This window comes from Accipiter gentilis, chromosome 10, assembly GCF_929443795.1.
Source record: "Accipiter gentilis chromosome 10, bAccGen1.1, whole genome shotgun sequence".
Classification (NCBI taxonomy): Eukaryota; Metazoa; Chordata; class Aves; order Accipitriformes; family Accipitridae; genus Astur; species Astur gentilis.
Genome location: NC_064889.1, coordinates 21,763,803 through 21,788,732, shown reverse-complemented (window position 1 = coordinate 21,788,732; position 24,930 = coordinate 21,763,803). Strand labels below are relative to the sequence as shown.

Genomic DNA, 24,930 nt, shown 5'->3' with positions numbered 1-24,930 from the left:
CCCCCCCCCCCCCTTCCCTCCCCGGAGGAATTACAGACCCTTCGCAACAAGCTCCTGGGCTTTGACCTTCAGCAAACCGGATCGCCTTCCTCGTCCCCCTGCCGCCCCCCCGGCTTACACACGCACACACACACACACACCTCTTCCCGGCTCCCCCCTCCCCCTTCCTTGGGCTGGGCAGCGCGAGGGGAAGGTTTGCAGCGCGCGCACACCCAGAGGAGGAGGGAAAAAAAAAGGAAAAGGATTTACAAATTCGCTGGGTGGTTTTTGTTGTTGTTGTTGTTGTCGTCGTCGTCCTCCCCCCCCGCCCCCGGCGCGATGGCAAGGCGGCTCGGAGGGATGCGAGGAGGAGAGCTGCGGGGGAAGGAGGCGGGGTGCTGAGCTGCTCCGCTCGCCCTGCTGCTGCTTTGTGTGTGTGTCCTGGATTTTTCTTTTTTTTTTTTTTTTTTTTTTTTTTTTTGAGAAGGAGCCTGTGGCAGCGGCGCCGAGGAGAGGAAGAGAAGGAGTAGGGGGGGAAGCCTTTTTAATTCATTTTCGTTGCAAATTCCGCATTTCGAGTGTCTGCAGCCAGCCGGACTTGTGGTGGTGGTGTGGGTGGTGGTTGTGCGTGGGGTGGGTTTTTGGTTGTTTTTTTTTTTTTCCCTCCCCCTCCTCGCTGAGCGGAGAGAGGAGCTGGGGGGGATCCCGCTAGGGCAGCCCCGTCCCCGCCCGTAGGGACTGAGAAGCTGTTGTTGTTTTGTAATAAGATTGTCTGGGTCGCCCCCCCTCCTCCTCCCCCCCCCCCCCAGCCCTCCCAGTTTTTGTGTCTCTGCGTGTGTGTCTGTGCGCGCTGCCTCTGTGTGCGGTGTTTGAAAATGGAGGTTGAAGATGCAGACTGCCAGCCTCGATGTGCCTCATGTTTGCGAGTCTTGTGCACGATGTACCACTGCAGCCAGCGCTGAGGGGAGACGGCGGCGACCCCCGCCCCGCCGCCCCGGAGCCCGCCCCGCCGCCCCGGAGACAGCGTCGCCCCGGGGCTTTCATGCCTTCTCGTTGCCGTTAATACATCTTGAATATCTGTGTATTTTTGGTGTGGTTGCTCCGGAAGATCAACACCCAGGGACCTCAAAACCCCTCCGGTTTGCCGCTCCGAAGGGTCTTGTTTTTTTCATTTCGTGAGGCAACGTGGATTTATTTATCCTGCCCCGCTTCTCGTCCGCCTTTTGCCTCCTTCGTTATTTTTAGAGGACGGGGGAGAGAAAAGAAGCGAACAATTTTGGACTTTTTTGTTTTGTTTTGTTTTCGGAAAGGAGGATTTTGTCCAATTAAAAAAAGAGGAATGAAGTCTGGCGCTGGAGGAGGGTCCCTCGCCGTCGTCTGGGGGTTTCTGCTCGTCTTCGCCGCACTTTGTCTGTGGCCAACAAATGGGGAAAGTGAGTACGGTGCGTTGGCCGGGGGGGTGTCGGCGAGAGGCCCGGCGGGGGGGCCTGCGGGTGAGCGGCGGAGGGGTTCCCGGTGTGGGCGTGAGGGGCTGCCTGTGAGGGGGAGCGAGGGCGTCGGCAGCCTGTGTGCGTTTGGGGGTGTGTGTGAGGGTGTCGGTGAGCGGGGGTGGGGTGTCCCGGTGTGAATGTGTGTGAGGGGGTCGGTGAGGGGCTCCCTCTGCGTGTGTGGAGCTGCCTGTGTGTGTGTGTGTGTGGGGGGGGGGGGCTGTGTGTGAGGGGCTCCCGGGGCGTGTGAGGGGCTCCTGGGGCGCGCGCCGTTTCCCGCCCGCGGTGAGCGGGCTTCGCCCCTGCCCGCGGGGATATGCGTGTTTTCCTCCTGTTACGCGTCTGCTCCTCCAGCACGTTTAACAACCCGGGGCTGCACGCCTGTCTGCCTGCCTCCCTCTCTCCCATCCCTTCCTTCCCCGGGGGGTGGCTGGCTGGTTTTACACGCGGGATCGGCAGAGCCGCAGCCCCCAACCCGGAGGAGGGGGGTCGCGATGCCCGTCCGTGCCCTCCTTTGTGTTTCCCCCACCTGACTCGCGTACTACTCCTGACAGCCCTTTCCAGAGCCCGGTGCAGCGTTTAGCCCTCTGCAGCAAGGGCTGTGAGCTGTGTAGTAAACACTTGCAGTCTGGGAAGAACGGTGCTTTCTGTCCCCGCATGGAAAGAGCTTGATCTTTGTCAATATTTAGGGACTGTATGCAGTAACCTGCCATAGTGAGTGAAGAATTCCTGGAAATAAGCACCTTGCCTTTTATTGCCGCTTTACTGCCGAGGAAGGGTTTCACTCGCTCTGCTCAGGGTGCAGAATTAGGGTGGCATCCCGCAATCTAAAGGTCACAGTCGGCTGTTAATTTTTTTTTTTTTTTAATTAATTTCTAGGTTGATACTTTACGCTTGGGTATAAATAGAAATGTTTGATGGCCAGATGGGCTATGTTCTTACAGGTGATTTTTGTTTTTTAAGCAGGTGTGTTGCATCTAGCATTAAGGTTTGTGCAGTTGACTTAGCAGCGTGCGAGCTGCTTCCTCCGTGTGTGCGAGTGCTGCACCGAGAAAAACGTGGTTCATTGTGCGTGACCGCACTGCGAGCAGCCGGGTCCCCAATGCACTGAGGTGTCTGGATCCCTCCTGCCGTTTATCGTCTGCGGATCGTGGTGTGTGTCTGTCTGTCTTGCTTGGGAGTTGCAAAAGCCCCGACTTTTGTTTTTGTGCGTTTCAAACCTATGATTATATTGCAGTGCCCGCCCCCTTCGGGCGCAGGGGGAAATAAAGGGGGCAGGGATGGCTGGCGCTGCAATTGATTAGACTGCAATCATCACCATATTAATCCCGGTGCTGATCGGTTTTCGTCTGGTGTGTCGGGCTCACGCTGGATTGAGGATCCCTTGCATGAAATTAGCCTTCCCTTGTTTTCTGGAGTATCTCTGTAGACAGGGAGATGGTAAATGTGCCTTGGAGCCCAACCATTTTAAAAACTGCTTCCTCTCCTTCAGCATCTGCAGAAACAGGGATGTTTCTTTACTGCATCTTGATGCTTTAATTTGTTCTGCTGTGTGTTTTTCAACATACTCCTTGAGCTGTTGCTGTGTGTCTCTCACTTTCAAAAAGATAGGCGTTGGAGGGAAGGAATGGAGAGATCAATTTTCTCCATTTTACATGTAAAGGTAAAGAATTTAGCAGCTAGAAAGGCTTTTCTAAAAGTAGTAGTTTCAGGTTGAAAAGAAAGGGAAGTTCTTCGGGTGCACTGACAATGAAGCTAACTACAAAAAGAAAAAAAAAAAAGAGCAAGAACTGCGTAGTCTGTAATGCATGTTGAGTAATACTGTGTTTCATTAGCCAGTGAATGCCAATTAACTCCTTGCAAATTAAGGCCCAACTTAGGCTTTTGCGTTGTAGCGTCAGGGCCAGCTAGGACTGGAGAGCTGTAGTCTTACTTCCACGAGTTGAACTTTTGGCTAGAGCTGTTTTCAAGAGGGAAGATTAATCTCTTTAAGTTTAAAAACAAAACCCCAGTGCCCTTCTTCAGGGAAGGGCTTACAAAGGATCGAGTAGTGTGGAGAAACAGAACAGGAGAGGAGGAGATCTGGTGTATCCTTAAATTGCTAGGATACACGCTTACATTTTTTTTTTTTTCTTTTCTTTTTTTTCCTTGTCTTACCTGGTACAGAACACCTTCAAATAAAAATGCTTGCCCGGCTCTTGCAAGAAAATAACGCAGGAACAGTATGTTAGGATTTTAGGTTCCAGTCCTCTGAAGTGTTTGTGGTTGCCACTTAGCTAAAATGACCCAATTAAGAACCTCCCAAATGAAATATCTTCTTCTGAAGAGGATTTAGGCGTTTAAATATGGGAAGATATGCTGAAAAACTTGTCTTAGCTGAATACTGCCTCTAATCGATTGTCTTTGTAGTTTACAGTTTAATAGCCTTTGTTTTCACGAGTTATTGTTGAAAGAATTTTGCTGTTAGGGGGAAAAATGATCTCCAGAGCAGATGTTTTGCATCTCTTCATATTCTTCTCTCTCCCCACAATAGTAGAAGGAAGATTAATCTTAATTTTTATTTGTTTTTCATATATACTGTGTCATAGCTAAAAGGCACTTCCATTTTCGGTCAAACAAGCAAGGCATTCCTAAATAGGAATACAAAGGAGTTACAACTGAAGGGGAGAGACCCATCCCTTTAATGCTAAATAATATAAAATCTGTTCGTGGCTATGTGACAGAAGCCTCTTTAAAATGCAGGTAGCTTCAGTGGAAGGCTTCTGATTCAAAAACAGTCATTAAAAATTCTGAGATTTTCTTGAGGTTTTGTTAGAACGGCATAAAAATAAAAAGACCTTTAATTAAGGTAAACTGTGTCCTGGTGTAACAGTGCATTTGATGTGTAAAGCTGCAACTGTTGGAGGCTGTTTCATCCTAGGGGTGGGTTTAAGATGAAGCGTAAACATGGTGTTTTCTTCCTTTTCTACCTTGAGCATGATGGGGTTTTGATTTTTACCCTTGTGTACATTTACAAAGGGAATGTCTAGAAGGGAATGGGTTAAACATTTAGAACAAAAATAACAGTTTTAGGTCTGGTAATACTTCAGACTGATAGATTTCTTGATGGATCCATTTGTGTTAGCTCTGAGCTTTTGTTTGTCTATCCAGGCTGTATTTTATGTTTCTGATGTTAATAAACAGTAGCTCATGCTGTGTGTTCAATCTCTCTCCCAGGTTGCTTAGTAAAAACCCTCATGACCTCCTGAGTGTCAGTGTTACACACACCTACCTTTCACATCAGCATTTTCATATATGCCTAGTGGTTAGTCAATGTTGTTAAATGGGAGTTGGATAATTTCTTCTCTAATTGAAGTTGTGAATAGAAAATGCCAGAGTGTTTAAGGAATTGGTGTCATTTGGGCTCACCAGAAAGTGGAGTAAAGTGTTCAGGGAGTGATGGTGATTGGAATTCATGGGAAGGAGCAGTGAGCCAGGCACTACTTTGACTTTTTTGATTGTGTTAGATTGTACTTTCAAAGCATTTCCATACCAGAACTGGAGCAAAGGCTTGCATGACTCAGAAACTGAAAGGGTTAGGAAATGGTAGTGACTTAGCTAATATCAGGCAAAATGTGTTGAGAACGTGAGAAAGCAGAGGAATGAGTGTGGAAAGAAGATGTGTGTTAGAAATTTCAGTGCTGAAGCAGCATTTGAGAGGGAGAAATAGTCTGTAAAGTGAAGGGAATTTGATGTAGTACTTAAGTATGTTGTGAGAAGTGAGGAAAGGAAGGGGCTACAAAGAGCGAGAAGACAGATCAATTAGTTTGACTTCTGTACAACAGAAGGCATGATTTATTTGGTTTGATAGGGAAATTACTCAGATTTGATAAACTATTGTGTTAATTTTTATGTCAGCTTTCCCCTGACCAGTTATTGCTTCAAACTAATTCTAGAGTATAGTTAAGGCACAACTCCAGTCACACTGAAATTGTTTTCGTCTTGAAATATATGTGCAAAATCTAGCGTTGAGGAATTTCCATGTGATGATTTTCAAATCTGTCTTCATTGGTAAAGAATTAATTTCTATCAGTATATGTTACCTTGGGAAAAGTTGTTTCAAATCCTGTTTAATTTTCTGCTAAACTAGCATTTACTACGAAAATGGTGGAGGAGAGTATCTTTAGTGAGGAGGATTTTTTTTTTTAAATCATCTAACATTTAGAATTAAAATACATTTAAGGGCTGAAACTATAGCTTTAAAGGACAATTTCGATTCATGTTTAACTGAAGCCTTTTTCTCTTCCCCAGTATTTTTTTTTTCTTTTTACTCTGAGGTAGATTTTACCAGTGATCACTGGAACTACTAATTCAGTGAGACCAGAAGAGGCAGTTTTGTTAAATGATTAATTATATTGTGTGTATATTACATCTGTGTGAATTGTGAGCTACCGCAAACTTCATTGTAGAGAAGTTTGTTTATGGTCCTGAACATTGAGAGAGAGAGGAAATAATATATGCAGGAAACCTGTTTTTCTCACACTGGATGTTAATTTTATGATCCCACACAGAAAACAACTTATCTGGCTCATCATCTGTAATGGCCCTGAAGTGCATAACTTAGAAAATGTACTGAATTAAATTATTTAAAATTTTTTTTTTCAGGAGTTCTCTAGATTATCTGTAGTTAAATTAATAAAATTCGTGAACATTATTTTACTTTCTTGAAAAGGTAGTGGCTGAGAAGCAATAGCAACTTTCTGAAAAAGTTCTTTAAACGTTGGTTTATGAAATTAAATACATTCTTGTTTGGATTTTAGTGTAAAGCTTTCACATTTGCAAGTGCTTTGTGATGTTATTAAGTAGCAGCTGTTTTTTATTTATATGTGTGAGTGTGCACATAGGAATGGGTAAATTGCAGTTTGTTATCGAAAACTATTGTGTATGCTAAATTTTAAAAAAGCTGCAGCTTGAGTAATTGTCTCAAGAGTCTCATAATTAAAGTTGTTGCATATTTGAGTTTCAGTTTATTTCAGGTCTTTGACAAAGTTGAGCTTTTAAGGTTTCTGGGCTTAGGTGGTAATGGAACATGCTGCTTTTAAGAGTTCTGTGTTCAAGACTTCAGGAATGCAATGATGTGTTTGAAAGGTAGAAATACTGTTTTAGTATTTTGATATATTTGACATGTATAATTTTTCTATCACTGTAAATTGTATAGACAGCTGCTTTGTGTAGGTTAGTTGGATTAGTTTTTAAGATTTATGAAAGCCACTTTCAAAAGAATAGTTTCAAATTTTTTTCTTATTGTACAGCAGCAGAACTCAACAAACAGTAGTTGATGAAGACGCATTTGTGGTTGTTAGCCAGCCTGTCTTGTGTGTGGTTTTTTGGTTGTTTTTTTTTTTCCCTCTTAGCCAAGTCATGACAGGTACAATCTGGACTGATTTCTGTAGTACTGTATTTGTCTTTTTTGTGTCCAGAACTGCCTGAGAAAACTTTGAGGACTGGCAAATGATTAGCAACATGGAGTGTTCATTCATTTCTGTGCTCTGCAAACAGAGCTGTACCAAGTCCTCAAACTCAAAAATAGGCTCTAGTTCCTTTAGGCAGGACTTGTTTTTGCTAAATAAGTTTAGTAATGGTTTGGCTTATTCATTAATTAAGGAGATGCATTCTGGCAAAACTGGTGTTATCATGGTGGTGTATTGTGAAGGTTTAACTTGCATTTATCACTGAAAGTTTTTCTTTTTAACCTTATGAGCAATTCCCTTAGGATATCTTCTGAGACACCAATTAACTTCTTCAATGTTGATATCCTCAAGAAGTTGCTATTGTGGCACAAGATAACAAATTTGCTTTTCAGCACATTTTAAGTTATTTATTTACAAATTAATTTGCATATGACTTGTAAGCTTTAATGTAATATAATTTTATTTATTAATTTTGGAATACCCAGATGTGTACATTTCCTCTGATTCTGTTCCTTTCTTGTTAAGCTTGGTGGTATGAACAGAAATAAGCATCTGTGTGTTTCAGTGACTCCCCAGATAGGTGTGTGGGGTTTTTTTTTGTTTTGTTTGTTTTTTTGTTTTGTTTTTTGTTTTGTTTTAAGACTGTTGTATTTGACCTACCCAGTGAGAAGGGACCTTACATCCCAATAAAGTACTAAGATTATTCCTCCAGAGGAACAAATCTACTTAGTAAATATTTTGGTAGAACAGCAAATGTATGCTTTTGTAGCAACACAAAGTCGTTTTAGTAATAACTTGGAGCAATAATTCACATTGAGATTGTCACTGAAGAGAAGTGCTAACCAGGTTGTGCTTTAAGAACTTTATGCTATGCTGTTACACTAAAAAAAAAAAAAAAGGGGGGGGGTACATTATACAAATAAGAAATTTTTTAAGCAGGAAATGGGTGAACTGCACATGTATGTGCTTTACTGTAACAGTTTATAAAATAGGTGTGTGTCCTGCTTTTGTGAATACTCAGTTTGTGAAGATGTGTGTTTTGGGCAAGTCCAATGACCTAATGAGTGAGTTTGCTGTGTGTTGCCAGCGAGGTGCATATTATTGAAATAGCTCTGTGACTAGTCAGGGTGAATGTTATCTGCAGACCTCTTATTGGTGCCATTACATGCTGTAAAGATAGCTCTGTTTACTTGGAAGTGTGAGCATCAACTCTGATCAAAACACTTTCACTTAACAGGTGGACTTTTCTTGGAGTTCCTTGCTGAACATCCCTTTTCCCTATGGAGGGGAGCATTGTCAGAATGTGATAACATCAGGCAAATGCAGAGAATATTAGAGTTCTTAATGATAGAGGCAAACTTTACATGTGTGGGGTTTTTTCCTGCTGTTGAATGGGTGTTGGGTCACTTTTACTGATTGTTTCTGGAAGCTTTGTAGTTTTTTCCTTCAATATGAACAGTTCACAGATTAGTACACTACTCATTTAAGTCAGCTACTTATACAATACTGTTCAAGTAGTGGAGGGTTTGATTGGAGGCAGGAAAGAAGACTTACTTGAAGTTTGGAATGCATGAAATGAATACATGCTGAAGTAGTCAAAGATCCCTTGTACTTTATCAGAGAGCAGTCTGCTTGAATGAAAGGTACTGTACCTGCTGTTAAGTTTATAAACTTGGTTTATACAGATTACTTTTTAAATTATTCATGATGCTACATTACAAGTATATATGACAGGTTTAAAATAAATGGCTTGATGGTAAGAGGGAGCATGCATAAATTAGAGCTGAGATAATGTGCTCTTTGAAGTATCTCTTCCATTTGTTACTACTGGAATACAGTAGGTAGCGGCAGCTGAATGTGTGATTCTCAAGTATGGAGTACATCATTATCTTCAAACTGTGTTATAGTGGCAGTTCTTACGTAAGACAGATGAGATGAAGTGGCAGGGAGGACTGAGGTGCTCACTTTGTATTTAGTTATATACACACTTCTGCTGAGACGTGGAGAGTATTTATGGGATGAAACTTCTGTAAGCACAGCAGTTGAAAGGGTCTGCTAGTAGCTGTGTTTTGGTAAGGCTAGGATAGCATCACATTGTTTTATGTACTCTCCTTTGTTAGCATTGCTGTGGGTTTGTAAGAGGTGTTTTAGCAAGGTGATAGGAGGTTTTTCCTTGTACTTCATAGGACACTGTATCTGGTGTGCTTATGGATCGTGATACATATGCAGAGGAAGACTTCACAAGAGCTGAACTGTTGTGTTTGGAAAAGGCTATTGGTAGGGAAAGATAATTCCGGAGCTCTTGGATGTAGAAACACCTTCCCCAGACGAAAATTGACACAGTGCTGGTTTTCCTGATTTAGTAGACAGGCAGCTCATTATACTTGAGAAGTAAACTCCCAAAGTAGTTTATGGTATAGAAAAAATCCTAAAATAAAGTGTGATAGAGCAGCCCTCAAAAATAGTCAGAAGTTTTTCTGAAAGTGGAAGGTCTTCTTATAGAGATGGATAGTTCAAATCTTAAGTATTAATTGAATGGGTACAGCATTTTGGAGAAGGGTCTGGTGACAGCTGCTCCTGGAAACAGTCTATAATCAAACTTTTTTAAGAGGATTGGCTTGGATTTTGGAAGGGCTTTATCCCTGGATCTCACTGGGGTGGTTTCCTCATTATTTGCATTGGCTCCAGTTTAGAGTTGTCTCCACGTTTTGTCCTTCTACAGGTGGAAAATTTTGCTTCCCTGCTGCTCTTGTCACATCCCCTTGGGTCCTTCTGTGAGAGTAGTATGTACCTTGAAAGGCTTAAAAGCACATTGCAGACACCTTGTGGGAGGAGTGAAGGCACTGGCACTGCACTGTAGGAACAAACATGTATTTGCACTGCTCAGCTGACCTTAGAGAAACATTTGACTGTAGTGTTAGAGTTGAAATGGCAATGGAAATACCTTGTTTGTCCTGTCCTCAATGCTCTTTGCCAGTGCAGAAATTACTTTCACTGTGGTGTTTTTGTTGCTTTCTCCAGGGGCTTTTGATGTGTAGTTAAATTGTTACTGTTGTCTTCTCTAGTCAAATTTCATGTATCCCACTGGGGATTTGGTTTGTTCTCCAAAATACTGATGGAATTAAATAGTGTGGATTGTTATTGTTAAGCTTTCAGGTGGCTCTACCCTTCTTTTAGCTGCGAACATTGAGACCCTTAACATGATGATGGCGCAGACTGTGTTAAGAGTTAATAGACCCACTGGGATGGAGCGGGGAGCCCACTGAAATTGCAGTGGTGTCTAGCTGCCACGATGGGATTTTTAGCTGCTGCTTCTCTCTGGTTTTTCTGGATCCCCAGCAGGTGGAAGCAGCTTGTGGTTCTGTATTGACTTCAGTTAACATCTTTTCAGTTTATTGTAGCTGAAGATTTTTTCTTTTTTTTTTTTCCTTTTCTTCTTTCTTCTTTTTTTTTTTTTTTGTTTTTTTGAGATGGATGTATATTTTATTAGTGCCTTGCAAATGCCATGTCTCCTGGGGGGAGTGAACATCCAACTGTGTTCAGATGCATATAAGTTGTTGTTACTGTTACTGTGTGTACTTTTCTCCTCTTCCTCGGACCTGAGAGGTACTGCGACTGGGGAAAGGAAAGTTGCAGACCAGTAGGATGTATGGCCATTTGTGTGTGGAGGAGGATGCCAAAAGTCAAAGGGTCTGTTAGTCCTGTTGCTCATACACCTTGGATATGTAGATTTTGTTTTAATAAGTTATGTTGGTATTCCCTTGGCAGCTCTTCCAGTGGCTACACCCATGATGGAGGTTGAGTCTGTGTAGTTGTCACTGTACAAAAGAGCAAAAATGGGGTGTAAGAAGAGAGAAAAGCACACTTGTTGTTCCAAACTTGAGACTTGGCTTGGTTTGAGACTGACATGAGCCTACCTGGGTCCTGTCTGGGAGTGACTGAAGGTTTTGTTTGTTTCTGTTTCCTTTTTTGTATGTGTGCTAATAAAATGTTTCTATTTTTGTCACATTCGAGTAGGCTGATGTTGTGGACAAATAATTTTCATTGATACTGTGTCTCAACAAGAGGCATGTAATATGTATTTAATACTTAAATTAGGTTATGAGAGTCTCTTTTAAAATTAAAGCTTGTATAATCTTTGGTGGGTTGTGGTTCTAAAATGTGGCCAGCATTACCAGTGAATGAACAAAGGTCCTTTCAAGTTGATTCATTTGTTATCCTACAGAAATAAGGCACAGACAGAGAAATGCATTTGAGTGTGTGTGTATGTGGCAGTGCTTCTGGACTTCAGCAGAAACACATGTGAAATGGACATCTGTTTTTAGATGGTTTGTGTTTTATGTATCTCTTTTGGTAGTTCATTGTTTAAATAAACATGTTGCATTAGCTGTAAGGCTTTAGTGCCAAATGCCCGCTGATGAGGTGTATTAGGGTTTTGTTGTTCACGAACCATACTGAGAAACAATAGCTTTACAATTCAACCCATTTGAGGAAGATTACAAAAAGAATTTGGGGTGGATCACAATCAGCACTTCAAAAGCAATAGCTTTTGAGTAACTTTGCTATAACACAGCACAGCCCATGGAAAAACACTGTCATCTTAACAGATGCAGTGTTATTTTGGAGATTCCACTGTATAAATACATGGACTGTGGTTAAATTGTGATGGCAACAGATGCAATCTCAGTTCTTGGTTCTTTCATCTCTGTAATATTTAAAAATACCCCACAAACTAAAAGAAAAAAACAACATCAAGGCTGAAAATATGCCTTCTGTAAAATGTTGGAGCTGTACCTTTTGGGCCTTGCTTCATTTCAGATATGTCACTGCAGATTAGACTTGGGCAGAGTAAATGCTCATCTCTGTGAGGGAGGCTCTGCAAGTGCTGCTACTCATGGCTTATTATACAATTTGCATATGAATGGAATTATTCAGCTATACTTAAGAAATGTCAGCAAGATTGAAGTTAAAGTTGGTTAACCTGGCAAAAAGATATTTCCAGTATTTTTCATGAAAGAAAGTGATAGTAAGAAGACAAGAATTACACGTTCCACTGGCTAAGCCAACATTGTCTGAGGATTTTCGTGGTGTTTTTGTAGTTGATATCAGTGACTTTATTTTTAAATTTACTCACAATACATTGCAGTGAGAGCGAGAGAATTGGAATGCGGGAATCAGATGTTGTATCATAATGCTGCACAGTTGTGTTCAGATTTGTTTTTCTTTCCAGATTTGGCTTTGTTTAAATACTGATCTGACAAGTATAAATTGAGAGGAAGGGTCTCTCTTTTTTTTTGTGAACAGCAAATAAAGCATAGCAAGATGTTGTTATCAGAGCATTCACCTCTGTCCATCCACTAGTTGGGTAGAAAAGCCTGAAGTTAAATACTCTAACTGGATTTTAAAAAGGGACCGGATAATTTTTGTGAGCAACAACATTGGTAGTCATGCATGCTAAAATAGGGAGTGATCACATCTCATGCTTCAGAAGCTGACAGTATGCAAGAGTTGGGAAGAAACTGTATTCCTCCTCCGGGTGTTTGTATTTCCTTCCCCATTTGTAAAATACAGAGAAATGCTATCCTTGAGGGTTGGTTAAAGGGCTTTGGTTTTAGAACACTAACATGACTTCAAATGCTCGTGTGACTCTGTCATCCAGGTGAAGGCACTTTTGCTGGGAAGCTGTGCATTGTGAGGTGTTTGAAGACTGTACTCTTAGCAGAAGTATGAGGATGGGGGTGTTGGAATCGGGTAGCTTATAAGGAGATGGTATATTACACTGAAAATAAACCCCAGATCTTCACAAGTGACTGTTAAGATTACCTGGTGTTGCATGCAGTTAGAATGAAACAAAAGTTATGGTTGGTTGAGCATGGTTTTGCCTCCCTATGAGGATGTGCTGTGATGCTGTCTGTTCATTCCATAGGACTTCATTCTTCAGGAGCAACCACTCACAGAAGTGTGCAGCTATTTGGTGTTTCTTGCTTGTTGCATGTGTGGCCACAGGCCTTGTTTACTGTGGTATCAAAATACTGTTCTGACCTCAGGATGACTGTCGCTGCTCACAGTGTCTCCTGCCTCGAGTTCATCTTTAACACCCTTGCAACTTCCCCTAGACCTGGTGAGATGAGAAGATATGAATCCTGTTTAATAGGGGGAAGTGGGTGGGGGAGAAGTGAAGAGCAGAGGGGCTAAGGATATAATTGTCATGTCCAAAGATTTTTGCAGGGGGAGGGAGGAATGTTCCATTTAAGATGCCTACATACCCTGGTTGGGTATGCCCTTCTCTGTTCTCTGTCTCCATCAGTGCTCAGCCTTTTGATGGTGTCATATGCTCGCTACATGGCTCCTTGACGTCTTGGTTGAAGAAGAGCATGACTGCAAGGCTGGTTTTGTTGGTGTCAAGCCTGGTGGCCAGAAAGCGATAAACATAGTTTCAGCCTGTGGGCCCATGGGATGTTGTGCACAATCATAACTGCTGAGATGTTCAGGGGTGGAAGAGTTTATTTTCCTCTCAGCTGACTTAACTAGCGAGTTACACTGGCTCATGGAAGGGTGTGATGAGAGCCTGAGGGGATGGGATTGTGTGGTTGAGAACAAGGTGAGGTAGGAGCCAACCAAATAGTTGCTTTAGCACAGTTTTCAAGCAAGCAGTACTCTCTGATTTTTGTGTCTGTACCATGAAAGGTGGGTTTCAGAGACTTAGCCGTGCATCACGCAGGACTCTGGGACTGGAAGGGAAACTACTTCCTCCAGGTTAGGGAGCATTTGGTATGTGGAGGAAAAAGTCTCTCTGCATCGGCTTTGAGGTGCAGCATCGCAGCCTGTCCCTTGCTAGCAAGGGCAGCTGCCAGCAAAGGCAGGGTCTTCTTGCTGAAATGGCTGTGAATCTCAACATTAGGATTAGTGTGTTGCCATCCAGCCATCTTCTCAAAGTAGCTGAATTATTTCTGTTGAAATATGGGGATTTTGTTTATTTAGCAAAGACATGCCCTCAGCAAAAGTTGTAGACTGAGTGCTTGATGAATATAATAGTTTTACAGAATTAAAAACAATTCTGATGCTTCCACTGGGCACTACAATTCTATGTAGCTTCATAACCTTCTGCTGGAAATGTCATGAATTTTGGTCCAATTTGTCCTCCAAAGTTTATTTCTTCCTTAGTATCGAGGCCTCGGAGCACTAAAAGCATATTAGAAATTTTTTCTTTTAATGAGATGGAGTGAGTGATTTTCATAGTGACTTAAAACAGCAAGCAGGAAGAGCTTGCTTTAAATACACAGTTTTAATCTCCTTTTGCATATTTTTAGCTGGATTTTTTTTATTGGCTGACAGCTGTTAGAACACCTTGATTCACAAATACAACCATTTTGGAAAGTACAGGCTTTTTTGCCAATGAGTAGCGCTTGCCATTCCTACACGTTCATGTAAATAATGAGATGCCTTGGATACATCTACTCAGATCCTTAATTTTCACATTTTTAAGTGGCAGAATGGCAAATAACGTATTTTCTGGTAGATTACTTCTCATTTGTGTTATTTTTTTGTATGGATAGAAAATGGAATTTTAATTGAAATGCAGAAGATCTGAATTTTGAAACTTAATTAAAACTTGAAGTATGATGGACAGGCATGATTTAAAAAAAATCAACAGAAAAAATAGTTTGTAATTGTTTATCAAAAGTTTAAAGCTAATAGATCTTGCCCACTGACTGCTTCACAGGTTTCTATGCAGGAGTCCTTTTTAATTTGGGATTAAGTGCTTGTTGAACTGAACCATTGGAGTAAACTGAAATGAGGCACTTACAGAAATAGATGTTGAATGTAAAAGCTATCTTAGCATTTCAACAAAGAGAGCACTGAACAGTAAATTCACCAGTCGAAACTTTTTTTGTGTAAATTATATGCTTACTATTTTTATTTTATTTAAATTACAGTAGGCATTTGCCCTAATATATGCTGTTATAATTTCACGTTAGATTTGTAATTAAGTTTATTTTTAGAAGAATGCATTTAAGTGGTTTATATAAAATGATTTTCTATTTTTGTAAATGAAATAATTGTTTTTTATTGACTTTTAATGTCATGCAAATGTGGGGGATTTTTTTTGGCTTCTAGGTTATGTAAGCAGAAAGAAATTAATGATTTGAGAGTATTCTCATCATACAAAGAATAGAAGATTCGTTGTTACTAGCTAGGGGCACTGGTAGGCAGAGTTAACTCTTATTTAAGCGTGTTCAAATTGAGTGATGGATGTTACAGAATGCAGTACAATGGGTTTATGTAATAAATTTTACTTATTGATTATTCTTCCTGGTTAAGCTCAGAAAGCCAAATTGTAACTGTGTTTGGAATCTGACAGGGAGATAAGAAAGATGGTCATAATGTGGTGGTATCTCAAGATGCCTGAATATGTCTCAATCCATGGCAAATCTGATGGACAAGTGAGTGTTAATTGTGGGCAAGCCAGATCTGCTATTTTTAATTTGGCCTTGCTATCATGTCTCTTCACAGATGAATTTGAGGGCTAAGGGAGTTGAGTGATGAGTCATTATTGAGTTAGTAAAATCACAATTGATCTCCATTTCCTGTTGATTCCAAAATTACTGAAGTGTGAAAGCCAAGAGTGACTGATGACTTCTTGGAGGGGAGTTTGGGGGTGGAATGTGGAAGTGACTCTGTCTAAAGTAATTCAGTGCTGCCCTGGATGTTAGTACAAAAATGTCTATAGTGAGAACAGGTGTGTGTCTGAGATGGGAGGCTTTGAAGAAAGCATGAAGGGCTAGCTAGCTGACTTGTGTAGAAGTAATAATAATCTGGGCACTAAAATACACTCTGCAGCAGGATTGGGGGGAAGAGGCTTATTAAGTGTCTACTGGTAGAAACTTGAGATTAAACTTTTCATTGGTCTCCTCAGTACTGGAGATCTCACTGACCTGTCTTTCTTCACTTAGCTCAGAAGATTTTACGTTGAAATCCCTTTGCTCCCAGGTACCATTTACTGTGGAAGTCTCCTACTCTTTTGCAGTGTGACTGCAGAATGAATGTCAGACTGCACAATGACAGAGAATGGGATGTAGGGACAGCAGTGTTGCCTGATGGAGAAAATTTTGCGTATCTTGGTTATTGTTTGTGATTATCTTTTGATGAATCCTTGATCTTATCATTCTGCAGCTTTGTTCTTTCCTTGTGATGAAATGGGATTAGTGCTCTCTTGACAGATACTAGTTAGAAACATTGTGGTAATGTGCAGGTAAGATTTCAAATTTATCCCCCCCCCCCCCCAACCCCCCCGAACTTATTGTTAGCAAAACTTTTTTTGTTAGGAACTATTAAGTTACATTACTAGACTGCCCATGTTGTATATGTGAGAGTAAATTCTGCTGAAAGGGGATTCATTGGAAGAAATTAAAGGGAGGATATATAGTTTTGAGTTCTATTTGGAAGCAAGCTATAAAGAAGCCTTGAAGTATCATTTTAGGAAGAGAAAACTTAGTTTAGTCCCTGGAGGAATAAGAGGAGGTATGAGGTAAGGCTGTCCCTTCTCCTCTGTTTATTGCATCCCTCATGAAATTCTGATTATAAAGAATTTTTCTTAAGTGGTGTTTTAGAAGGCAAAATAATAATCTGTGTTCTGTCTTACGACTATGCGGATGGTTTTCGAACTGTTGAAACTTGTCATGGATGTGGACTCTGATATGCTGTGTTAAAACAGAAGAACTAGGAGAAATATACTTTTTCCTTGGAAAGTGTGTACAAGCTTTTCCCAATGTTGCCATATTTAGGATCATAGAAAACCGAAAAGGGGAAAAAAGACATGGTTGATCTTGCTGTCTGAGAACAGCTTGGTTTTCAAATTTATAAACAAAACAGGGGAAAAAAAATCTTCCAGGCTTTTTGACAGGCTAGGTGTGTGGTTTTCACATTCAGAAAGCTGATTCAGTTGGTCTGGCTTTTGCAAGGGAACAACTAGAGAAATAAATTGCTCTGAGAGGGTGTGAAGAACTTTCCTCTAGAAAAAGTTGAGCAAACACGGAGCACTGAGTTGCATGGTTTGAAATTTGGTGAAGTGTGGAAAGGACACTAGTTTTTAGAGAAGTATGACGTTTCTTCAGGGTGTTGTGAATTCAGGAGTAAGAGTTGCCACACTTAAAAAAACGTCTCAGTCTTACTAAGGGTTGTAGGAGCTGCAAGAGAGCTTTATTAGGAGTGATCATGGCAGTTCTCAAAGCTGTCGCTTGCAGAAAAGCTTCAAATACTTAAAGCAACATCTTGATACCTTATACTTTGTCTTGTAGGATGTGTGTTGATATGTCCTGGTACAAAAACACTTTGTTAAACCAATTAAATGCATAATATTTTTATAATACTTCTGTTTTGGAAAAATCAATATGACCAGTTTCCCTTTGAAATGACAAGAAGCCTGTTGTGCTGACAAAGTAGAGTGCATTAGGAAGTGGTGCTTTGTATCCTCTCAAGAGTAATGTGCTCTTGTTTTTAATCAGCAGGATGTTCTCCTGTATGTCAGATGTCTTAGTTGTTTTTGTGATCTGTATCAGAGAAGAGTGAGGGAAAAAAGTGTCAGAGAAACAGAATAGGTTTAAATGTTTTATAGCAGCAGAAAGCCTGCAGCCCTCTATTTCTTTGTTTTAGTGAAACTGGTAATCGCCACATTAGTGTTGGACACTTTGTGTTTATGTTTGTGTTTTAAACAATAAATAAAATAACAACTTGCCCTTCAGAAGAATGTAATGCGTAGCCTGCTGAAAAACTCTGGAGTGTAAGGGATATAATTAACCCTTTTCCCTTTAGCTTTGTTATGTTTCAGAAGGTAACGCAAGATGTCGAAAACATCAGAAATTGCTTATTTACCACTTCACTGAAGTAAGGATTTTTCAGATTGATTGTCTGAAAATCAAACCTCTTCCTCTCTCCACTGCCTTCCCCCCCTTCCCTGTTTCCTGATTGGCAGTTTCCAAATTTGCAAAAGGTCTAGTACTGATGGCTGTCTTTTTATTTATTTATATATATATTTTGTTTAAACTTAAAAGCAGCCATTGAGGAGAAAAGTTTTATCTCCTGTCACTCTTGCTCAAGGCTATAGAGAATAGAACTTGGAACTTTAGGCACTTGATCAGGCCTTTCAGAGGAATTTGTAAAAGATGCTTTGCTTTTGATGCAATGAAGGAAGGGCAAGGACTTGAAAGGACTGACAGCACAATGAGGGGCTTGGCTTATTGCATGAATGAAGTCTCTTGCTGTGTTCCTGAAGTATTTTGCTTTACTGATCAGGTGCTCAAGAAGCACAAATATGTTCTGAACTGTTTCTCTTAAGATAGTTTTGGTACCATTCAGTGGAAATGGGCTGAAAAGAGACAGAACCTGAAATGCTTCCAACTCCTCCCCTCCCCCCCCCCCCATCTTGACTCTTCTTGAAGAATGTGAATTAGTGTGAGAAACTGTCTGTAGCTCCCACTGGGTCAAATAGAGGTTGAGATAAAAATACATAACTCTGTGTGTATTGTAATATTGATTGTCATGTGGTAAATACTTCCTTGGCAGCAGGACTACAAAGTCTGAAGTTTTACGCTTCATTTGTAAGTTTTGGTGCAGTCTTGCTGCTGGCTCTGTGCTCAGACCTGTTTTTTGTTCTTTAATGGATATCTTCTTCGTTACTTCCTTTTGACTAGCCTTTCAGATAAAATGTCATCCTTTGGACTGGTTAATACAACTGGAGCTCACTTGATCTGTTAGTTCATTAGCTACTCTCTTTTTGTTGTAAGTTAACAATCTCCACAAAGACCCCTCCCTGTCTCTTGTTCAGCTTCACTAGCATGGGGGTGTACATATTCACACCAAAAAAAGGATTGCTTTGGAGTCTTTTTTTCTTTTCTTTGTTTTTATCTGTTCTGTTTATAAGCTTCTTTTAAGTAGAGGCTATTCCATGTGTTGCATTTTAAGGAGGAGCGCTCACCTGTGTGTTACTTTAGACTACTGTTTTTTCTTTTTTTTTTTTTCCCTTTTCCTGCACAAGTTGTCTTAGTTGGGATTTTTAGATTAATTTGGTGAGGAATATAAAAATGTGACTTGGGTTGGAAGTGAGGTTGTTTAGACTTCAGCATAACTGAAGTGACTTCAGCACTTAAGTTCTGTTCTGATTTGCCTGTGCTGTTTTTTATTTCCTCTTCGGTTTAACTCAACTTTAGGTATCTGAATTGAGACTAAACCATGACCCTTCAGTGTTGTTTACAGAATACTGTCTTCCTATGTCCTCTGTACCAAATGTAGCTTGGAAGCATGTCTTTACGTTGACTTTCTAGTTTGCAGCTTTGCCTGAACTGAGGTGGCTAATAGGTATGGGCTTTTGCATAGATGCTGGGCAGAACCAGAGCAGCTGGGACACTAACGTGTGACTTTATCAGGCCTAATGCAGGGGTGCACAGAAGCATTTTACACTGTGGCAGCTGTTGGTTGTTTCAAGGTGAGCCAGTGTCTTGGGCAAGTAGAGAGCAAAAAGAGAGCGAGAAGGAAGGGCAGGTAGATGTCTTCTGGCAGTCTGAGCATGGGAAGGGAAAATGTTGATGGGGACAAGTCTGCTTCTATTGTCCACAGAGGACACCAGAGATGGCTGTGGCTGTGGTGCTACCCAATGCAGTCATTCCTGACGCTGGTGGGCTCCCTTTTTTGGGTGGTTGCCTTTTCCAAAGCAGACTAGAAAATTTTCTGTTAAAGACCGTGTGTGACCTTTCACAGATCTGGGGGCAGTTTGTGAATTCAGGACTTTCTCAGTGTCCTAAATTGCTGGTTAACTGTGGAGGAAATAAGGAGACTAAGTCCTGGTTTCTGAATCTGAAGTTGAATGAAGCTGGCTGGCATGCAGTAAAGTAAAGCACAGTCCGCTCAGATATGTTTTCTTAACATGCAACCAACTAGCCTTGCACAAATACCATGGTTTTCTTTCAGAACAGCAATGAGAGGCCAGTAGAGCTGTCAGACAAGTGAGGCAATGCCAAGGACTGTCCATCAGGTGTAGTCTCCAGATGATTTTTGGCTTCAAGCTAGCAGCTGGAAAAGAGGTTTTTGGTTTTTTTAATATGTCTTCCTGTTCAGATCCTTTTTACCTATGCTCTTTTCTGTTCTGTTAATTTATGTTTTTCTTTCTCAGATCAGACTTAGTTTAAAGCTTTGCAGTATAGCTGTGTTTAAATGTCTGTGTGGCACTGTTACCCCATGTCGTTATGCCATTGAACATCCACCCCATAGGTGCAGTTTATGTTGGCAGGAGCTGTTTGAGTGGTGTGACTTAATGTTGTTTGGGCAGGCAAATCATAACTACAGGCAGAAGAACTTTTTTTTGTGTGTGTGGGAGGTGGTGGGGGTGGTGTGGCTGTGATGGCACATCCTTTGCACTGGAGATTAGATTCTCCCTTTACCTTACAGGATTGGCATCTGGTTTTACTATACATAAGTGGGGGGGTGGTGCGAGAAGCAGGATGCTATAATAAGGTCTGGGATTTCAGAGCTTGGTGAAACCTTTCTTTTGTCCAAAGGAAGTGGTCTTGCCAAAGCTTTGTTTAATGTAAAGTAGTCTGGATCCAGAGAAATATTTTCTTTGATGCAATCCTATAGCCTAATTCTGAAGTCTTGTGAGCAGATTCTGCCCATAGAACAGTTTCTGTTTTGTGAAGAGATGTGCAGAATTATTTCTGTTGGTGGTCCCTCTGTTTGAGACATGGTAGCTAGTGAACATCATGTAATATTTTTTGTCTGTCTTGCACAATACAGAGTGGCTGTATTGTTACTCATGATAAAGGAGTTTCAGAATGCAACGAAACTAAAGAATATATCATTCAGGTTTATATATTTAAGAGTGGATTACAGGGTTCATGTGGTTTCTCTTCCGTTTTTCTGTATAGCTCCTCCTTTTGTTGCAGTGGATAAGGTTCATTGTTTAAAGTAGTTTTTAATAAGTTCTCTAAGGAAAAATTTCTTATCATAGGTTAATTATAAATGTACTTACTATAATAATTTAAATACTAAGTAGTGGACACTTGTTAACAAAGACGGAGCACTTTGCTGAAGAAACATATTTGGTCAACAGGCAAAAGTACCAAGTGAAGAGAAAAGCCATTTTTAGTGAAAAATCAGCATAATTTAGTAGTTCTAAATCCAAATAAACTTAAAAAAAACAACTCCCCCCTCCCCCCCCCCAAAACATAAAGGCAAAATGAAATAGTTAACTTTAATTTTGTGTCAGAATATTATGTTTATGTATTCAAGTGACAACTGAAACTTAGTGATTGAATCACATTGGTTAAGAGCTATTTCACTGTTCCGTTCTTTCACTTGGTTGTTTTTCTGTCCTTGATGTTATCCACCTCTTCTTTCTAGCTGAAATTTCTTGTAATTTCTTCTGTTGTCATCTTCATGACCAGAACAAATAGTGAAATAATACCCGGGAGTTCACAAAATTCAGCTTAAGTATATGTTCTCCAGCTGTATCTTTAGCTAGGAGTGGGTTGTGTATGCAAGGTATAGGGTAAAAATAATGATGAAGACCGAGATCTCCATCTCAGCCTTGCCTTGATTTACCTACTGGAACAAGTGTGTGCAGCTGCAGATCCCAGTAAAGGGAGGGGCCTAAAGTTGGCAGTGTCTCAAGCATTCAGATTTGACATTGCTTTTTGGTTTGCCTTTAAGTCACATCTCGTGTAACTTCTTGCATACCTTTCTTCCAACACTCTTCCCTGAAGTTTTGGCTCAGAAGGGAGCAGAATAGATAATCCCTGATGATGAGTTGCTAAATGAAGTGTGCTGTTGCCTGTATTTCTCTCACCCAGTTGAACCCACTGCTTTATCATGGGTGGTTTTGTTAGAAATGTATTAGGGCAACCTTTTGCATCCCAGGCTCTCCCAGAATTACCTGCCAGAGGATGAAAAGTAATTCTCCTGCTTGCTCTGCCATTCCAATCCTCTTCTAATAAAAGTGGGTATTGTGACAATTAATTGCAGTTGCCAAGCAATAGAACTCAGTACAGCTAGGCTGATTAAATACCTAAACCATATTGTTAACCAGAATTATAACATTGTGCATCACCCACAGTGCTTATAGGCAGTGTCTAAAAACTGTATGTATGGTTGAAAATCCAATGTCTTGGGCAGTATATAAATGTAAGATGGAGAGTATGGGCTGAAATGTCACCCTGAACTTAAAAGCCAAGTGTGGACAAGCAACTGGGAATAAACCACTGTTGGCACTTTTTTTTGACAGGCTGTATATTTAGTTTTCATATTCTTTTTATTTATTTTTATTTTCACTATTTTACAGTGAATGTCAATTAATTACTGAACAGATCATCTGCATAGATAAGTTGAAAGTCCTATACTTATGATTGGAAGCTTTTCTTTATCCTCAGAGAAATTAAAACCTTGGAGTTCTGGTATTTGACTGTGCCTAGTTTTCCATGCTTAACCCTGTTTATCTGGTTGCTTCTCACCTGTGTGCATTAAGTGTGCTTTGTTTGTGGTGAGACTCACCTTGACTGGTATCACAGAGGTTGTGGTTGTTCCCCCTCACCCCAGTTATTGTGCTGTGATGCCTCTGAGACAATAAATACTGTGTGTGAATGCTGCTGTTCTAGTATCTAGTATAGAGGGCACTTTCCTTGTTTGGGCTGTGTTTGTGATTTTAAAAGTGAGTCAAAAGCACATCCAGTTGGCCAGAAAAGCGAGTTCACATAAGAACTCTTACTGGTATAGCTACTTCAGTTTATATTTGCCTTAAATTGTGTTCTGGTGCAACTGTTTTTTGATTGATAAGACCTGAACTACTAGTCACCTTGTCCCTGGTGCCAACCCACATGTTTTACCTTGTATTTGGAGAGGAAGGTTCTTTTTTCCATCTGGTTAGCTCATGACTGGAAAGCCCCACAGCACCTGCGTATATGTAATTGAACACCTTTAAAGCCCTTTTTGGGGATTGCAAGTTGATCATATTTTAACAGTCTTGAGAAAGCAGGTTATGGCATGACCTATGTGATTTTAAGCTGCGTAGCTGCCATGTGAAGGGAGGGCTGGGAGGGCTCCCCATTCTGTTAAATAAAGTTTGATTGCACTATTTTTTTTCTTCTGTGCAATTAGATCTTTTTTCTTTTTTTTTACACAATCTTAAATCTCTCTTCAGGTGGAAATATGGAATTAATGGAAGTCTTAGTTCAGTTTGTTAAAACAGAAGCATTAATATGGAAGGCCAGAGAATGTAGTATTTCTGTGTTTCATCATAGAAGAGATGGTTAGCACAGGGTAGTAGGGCCATGTTTTGCTTATTGATTATTGCATCAGACTTCTAATTTTTCTGTGGATCTAAGTATAACTTCCTGATAATTCTCTATTAAATCCTTTTGCTGAGCATTATGGATGCAATTATATGTTATGATACTGTTTTGTCAATTTGCTTCTAATGAAGCCTAAATGATCTGGCCTGGCTGGCCAGTCATTTGTTTAAAAAAAATAAATAAATAAATAAAAAAATTCCCCCCCCCCCCCCAACTTTAAAGAGTGGCAGGTTTCCTAGACTACTGCAGGATGGCAGCTCAGCAGGCAGCTAAAAGCATAGCGAAGTCTCCCTAAATGTGAGTTGCTAAGCCCAGCCACATGATGAATTTTCATTCTGGAAGAATTGGCTGGCTATCCCGGCTACCTAAGTGTATATCCCATAGGTTTCTGTCAGCCAGTTGCTGAGTCACTGGGATGTGTAGACAATTGTTTTAAAAATAAATAAATAAAATAATGCACACTTTTTTTAAAGGCGGTGAAGAACAGTCCCCAGGAGACACAATTTCTGTTAAGCTCTATTGTCATCACAGATTTTGAAACATAAATGCAGTGTTATAAACAGCTTGTAATTTCAGTCTTCCATTTTTGCTTTAGTGGGCATTAGACTGAAGCTACTGGGATAGGGTTTAAACATTATTATCACAGTTAAAAAAAATATTTTACTCTCATAGTTATTGATCATAACACACCATCTACTCACTTCTGTGTTGCGTATTTTGTGTAGAATGGCATGCTCTCATTTTGTGGTGGTGTTAGAAAAGTGATAATGCAGGGTAAGAAAGAGTGCAAAGGTTTGAAGTCTGTCTTTCTTCCTGTGAGGATGGAGCTCATCTTTAGAGATTTAGGCATTACCTGCTTTCTTCTGCAGGGTTTTTTTTTGTTTGACTTTGTCAGTTTTCTCACAAGCTGGCAAACTTAGCCATACTGTAACTCTGAAGTGTTGCAGTGTAATTCATAGAATTATTCTGGAGTTGCATGCAGCTGGTGCTTCAAACAGCTTTCCCTTCCTTGTAAATACACAGAAGCATCCCGCCAGAGGTTTGAGTGTTCAGCTCCAACTATAACGCTCAACCAATGACTTTCAATGTTTGACATATACTGGGCATTAACGGGTGAGAAATTTACTGTAGGTTTGATCTTTCTGTTAGCTTTTTATCTTTCTTCTTCTCTGGTTGAGTGGCAGAGAATCTTGCAGTCATTGTCCATAACCTGGGCAATACAGATCGGTGTTAAAAGTTTGGTGCTACTTTTACTTGCTTTGATAGCCAGGGATTCTGGGGCTCAGCCACTTCAATGTTGTTAGCTCCACAGTGTCTTCCTCCATTTTTGCCCTATGTACCCATGAGGACAATGAGAAATCCATGCCAACTGAGCCACTCACTCATGTTTTGCTATTTCAGTAGTAGGTGGTAACAAATGTGTCTTCAGAGGAACCCCTGAGGGATGTGCTGGGTCAGTGCAGTCTTGGTGAGAGAGGATTAATTTTGGGATGACTTTGTTATGAGGATGCTTTCACGTGAGCTAGGCTAAATGTCGACCCACTTGCTCTGGTGAACTGTGTAGAGAAGGCATCAATCAATATTATTAAAGGGATTCAGTTCATTTTGTTGGCTCCATTTTTGCTAAGCTGCTGTTCCTGTTAACATTCAAAGTAAAATGTTGACAGAGAGAAAGCAAGT

The 24,930-nt window shown here is 40.6% G+C and overlaps 1 protein-coding gene across 3 annotated transcripts in view; it reads left to right on the top strand.

The window, feature by feature from the left end:
• Positions 1-830: 830 nt before the first annotated feature.
• IGF1R (insulin like growth factor 1 receptor) overlaps positions 831-24,930 on the top strand; it is a 195,383-nt gene continuing 171,283 nt past the window's right edge. For all 3 annotated transcript variants that reach the window (XR_007507444.1, XM_049811824.1, XM_049811822.1), the window contains exon 1: positions 831-1,412. Coding sequence is in view for 2 of the 3 variants with exons in the window: in XM_049811824.1 (XP_049667781.1) it covers positions 1,319-1,412 (94 nt within the window). In the remaining variant the exon portion in view is untranslated. The remainder of the gene's footprint in view (positions 1,413-24,930) is intronic.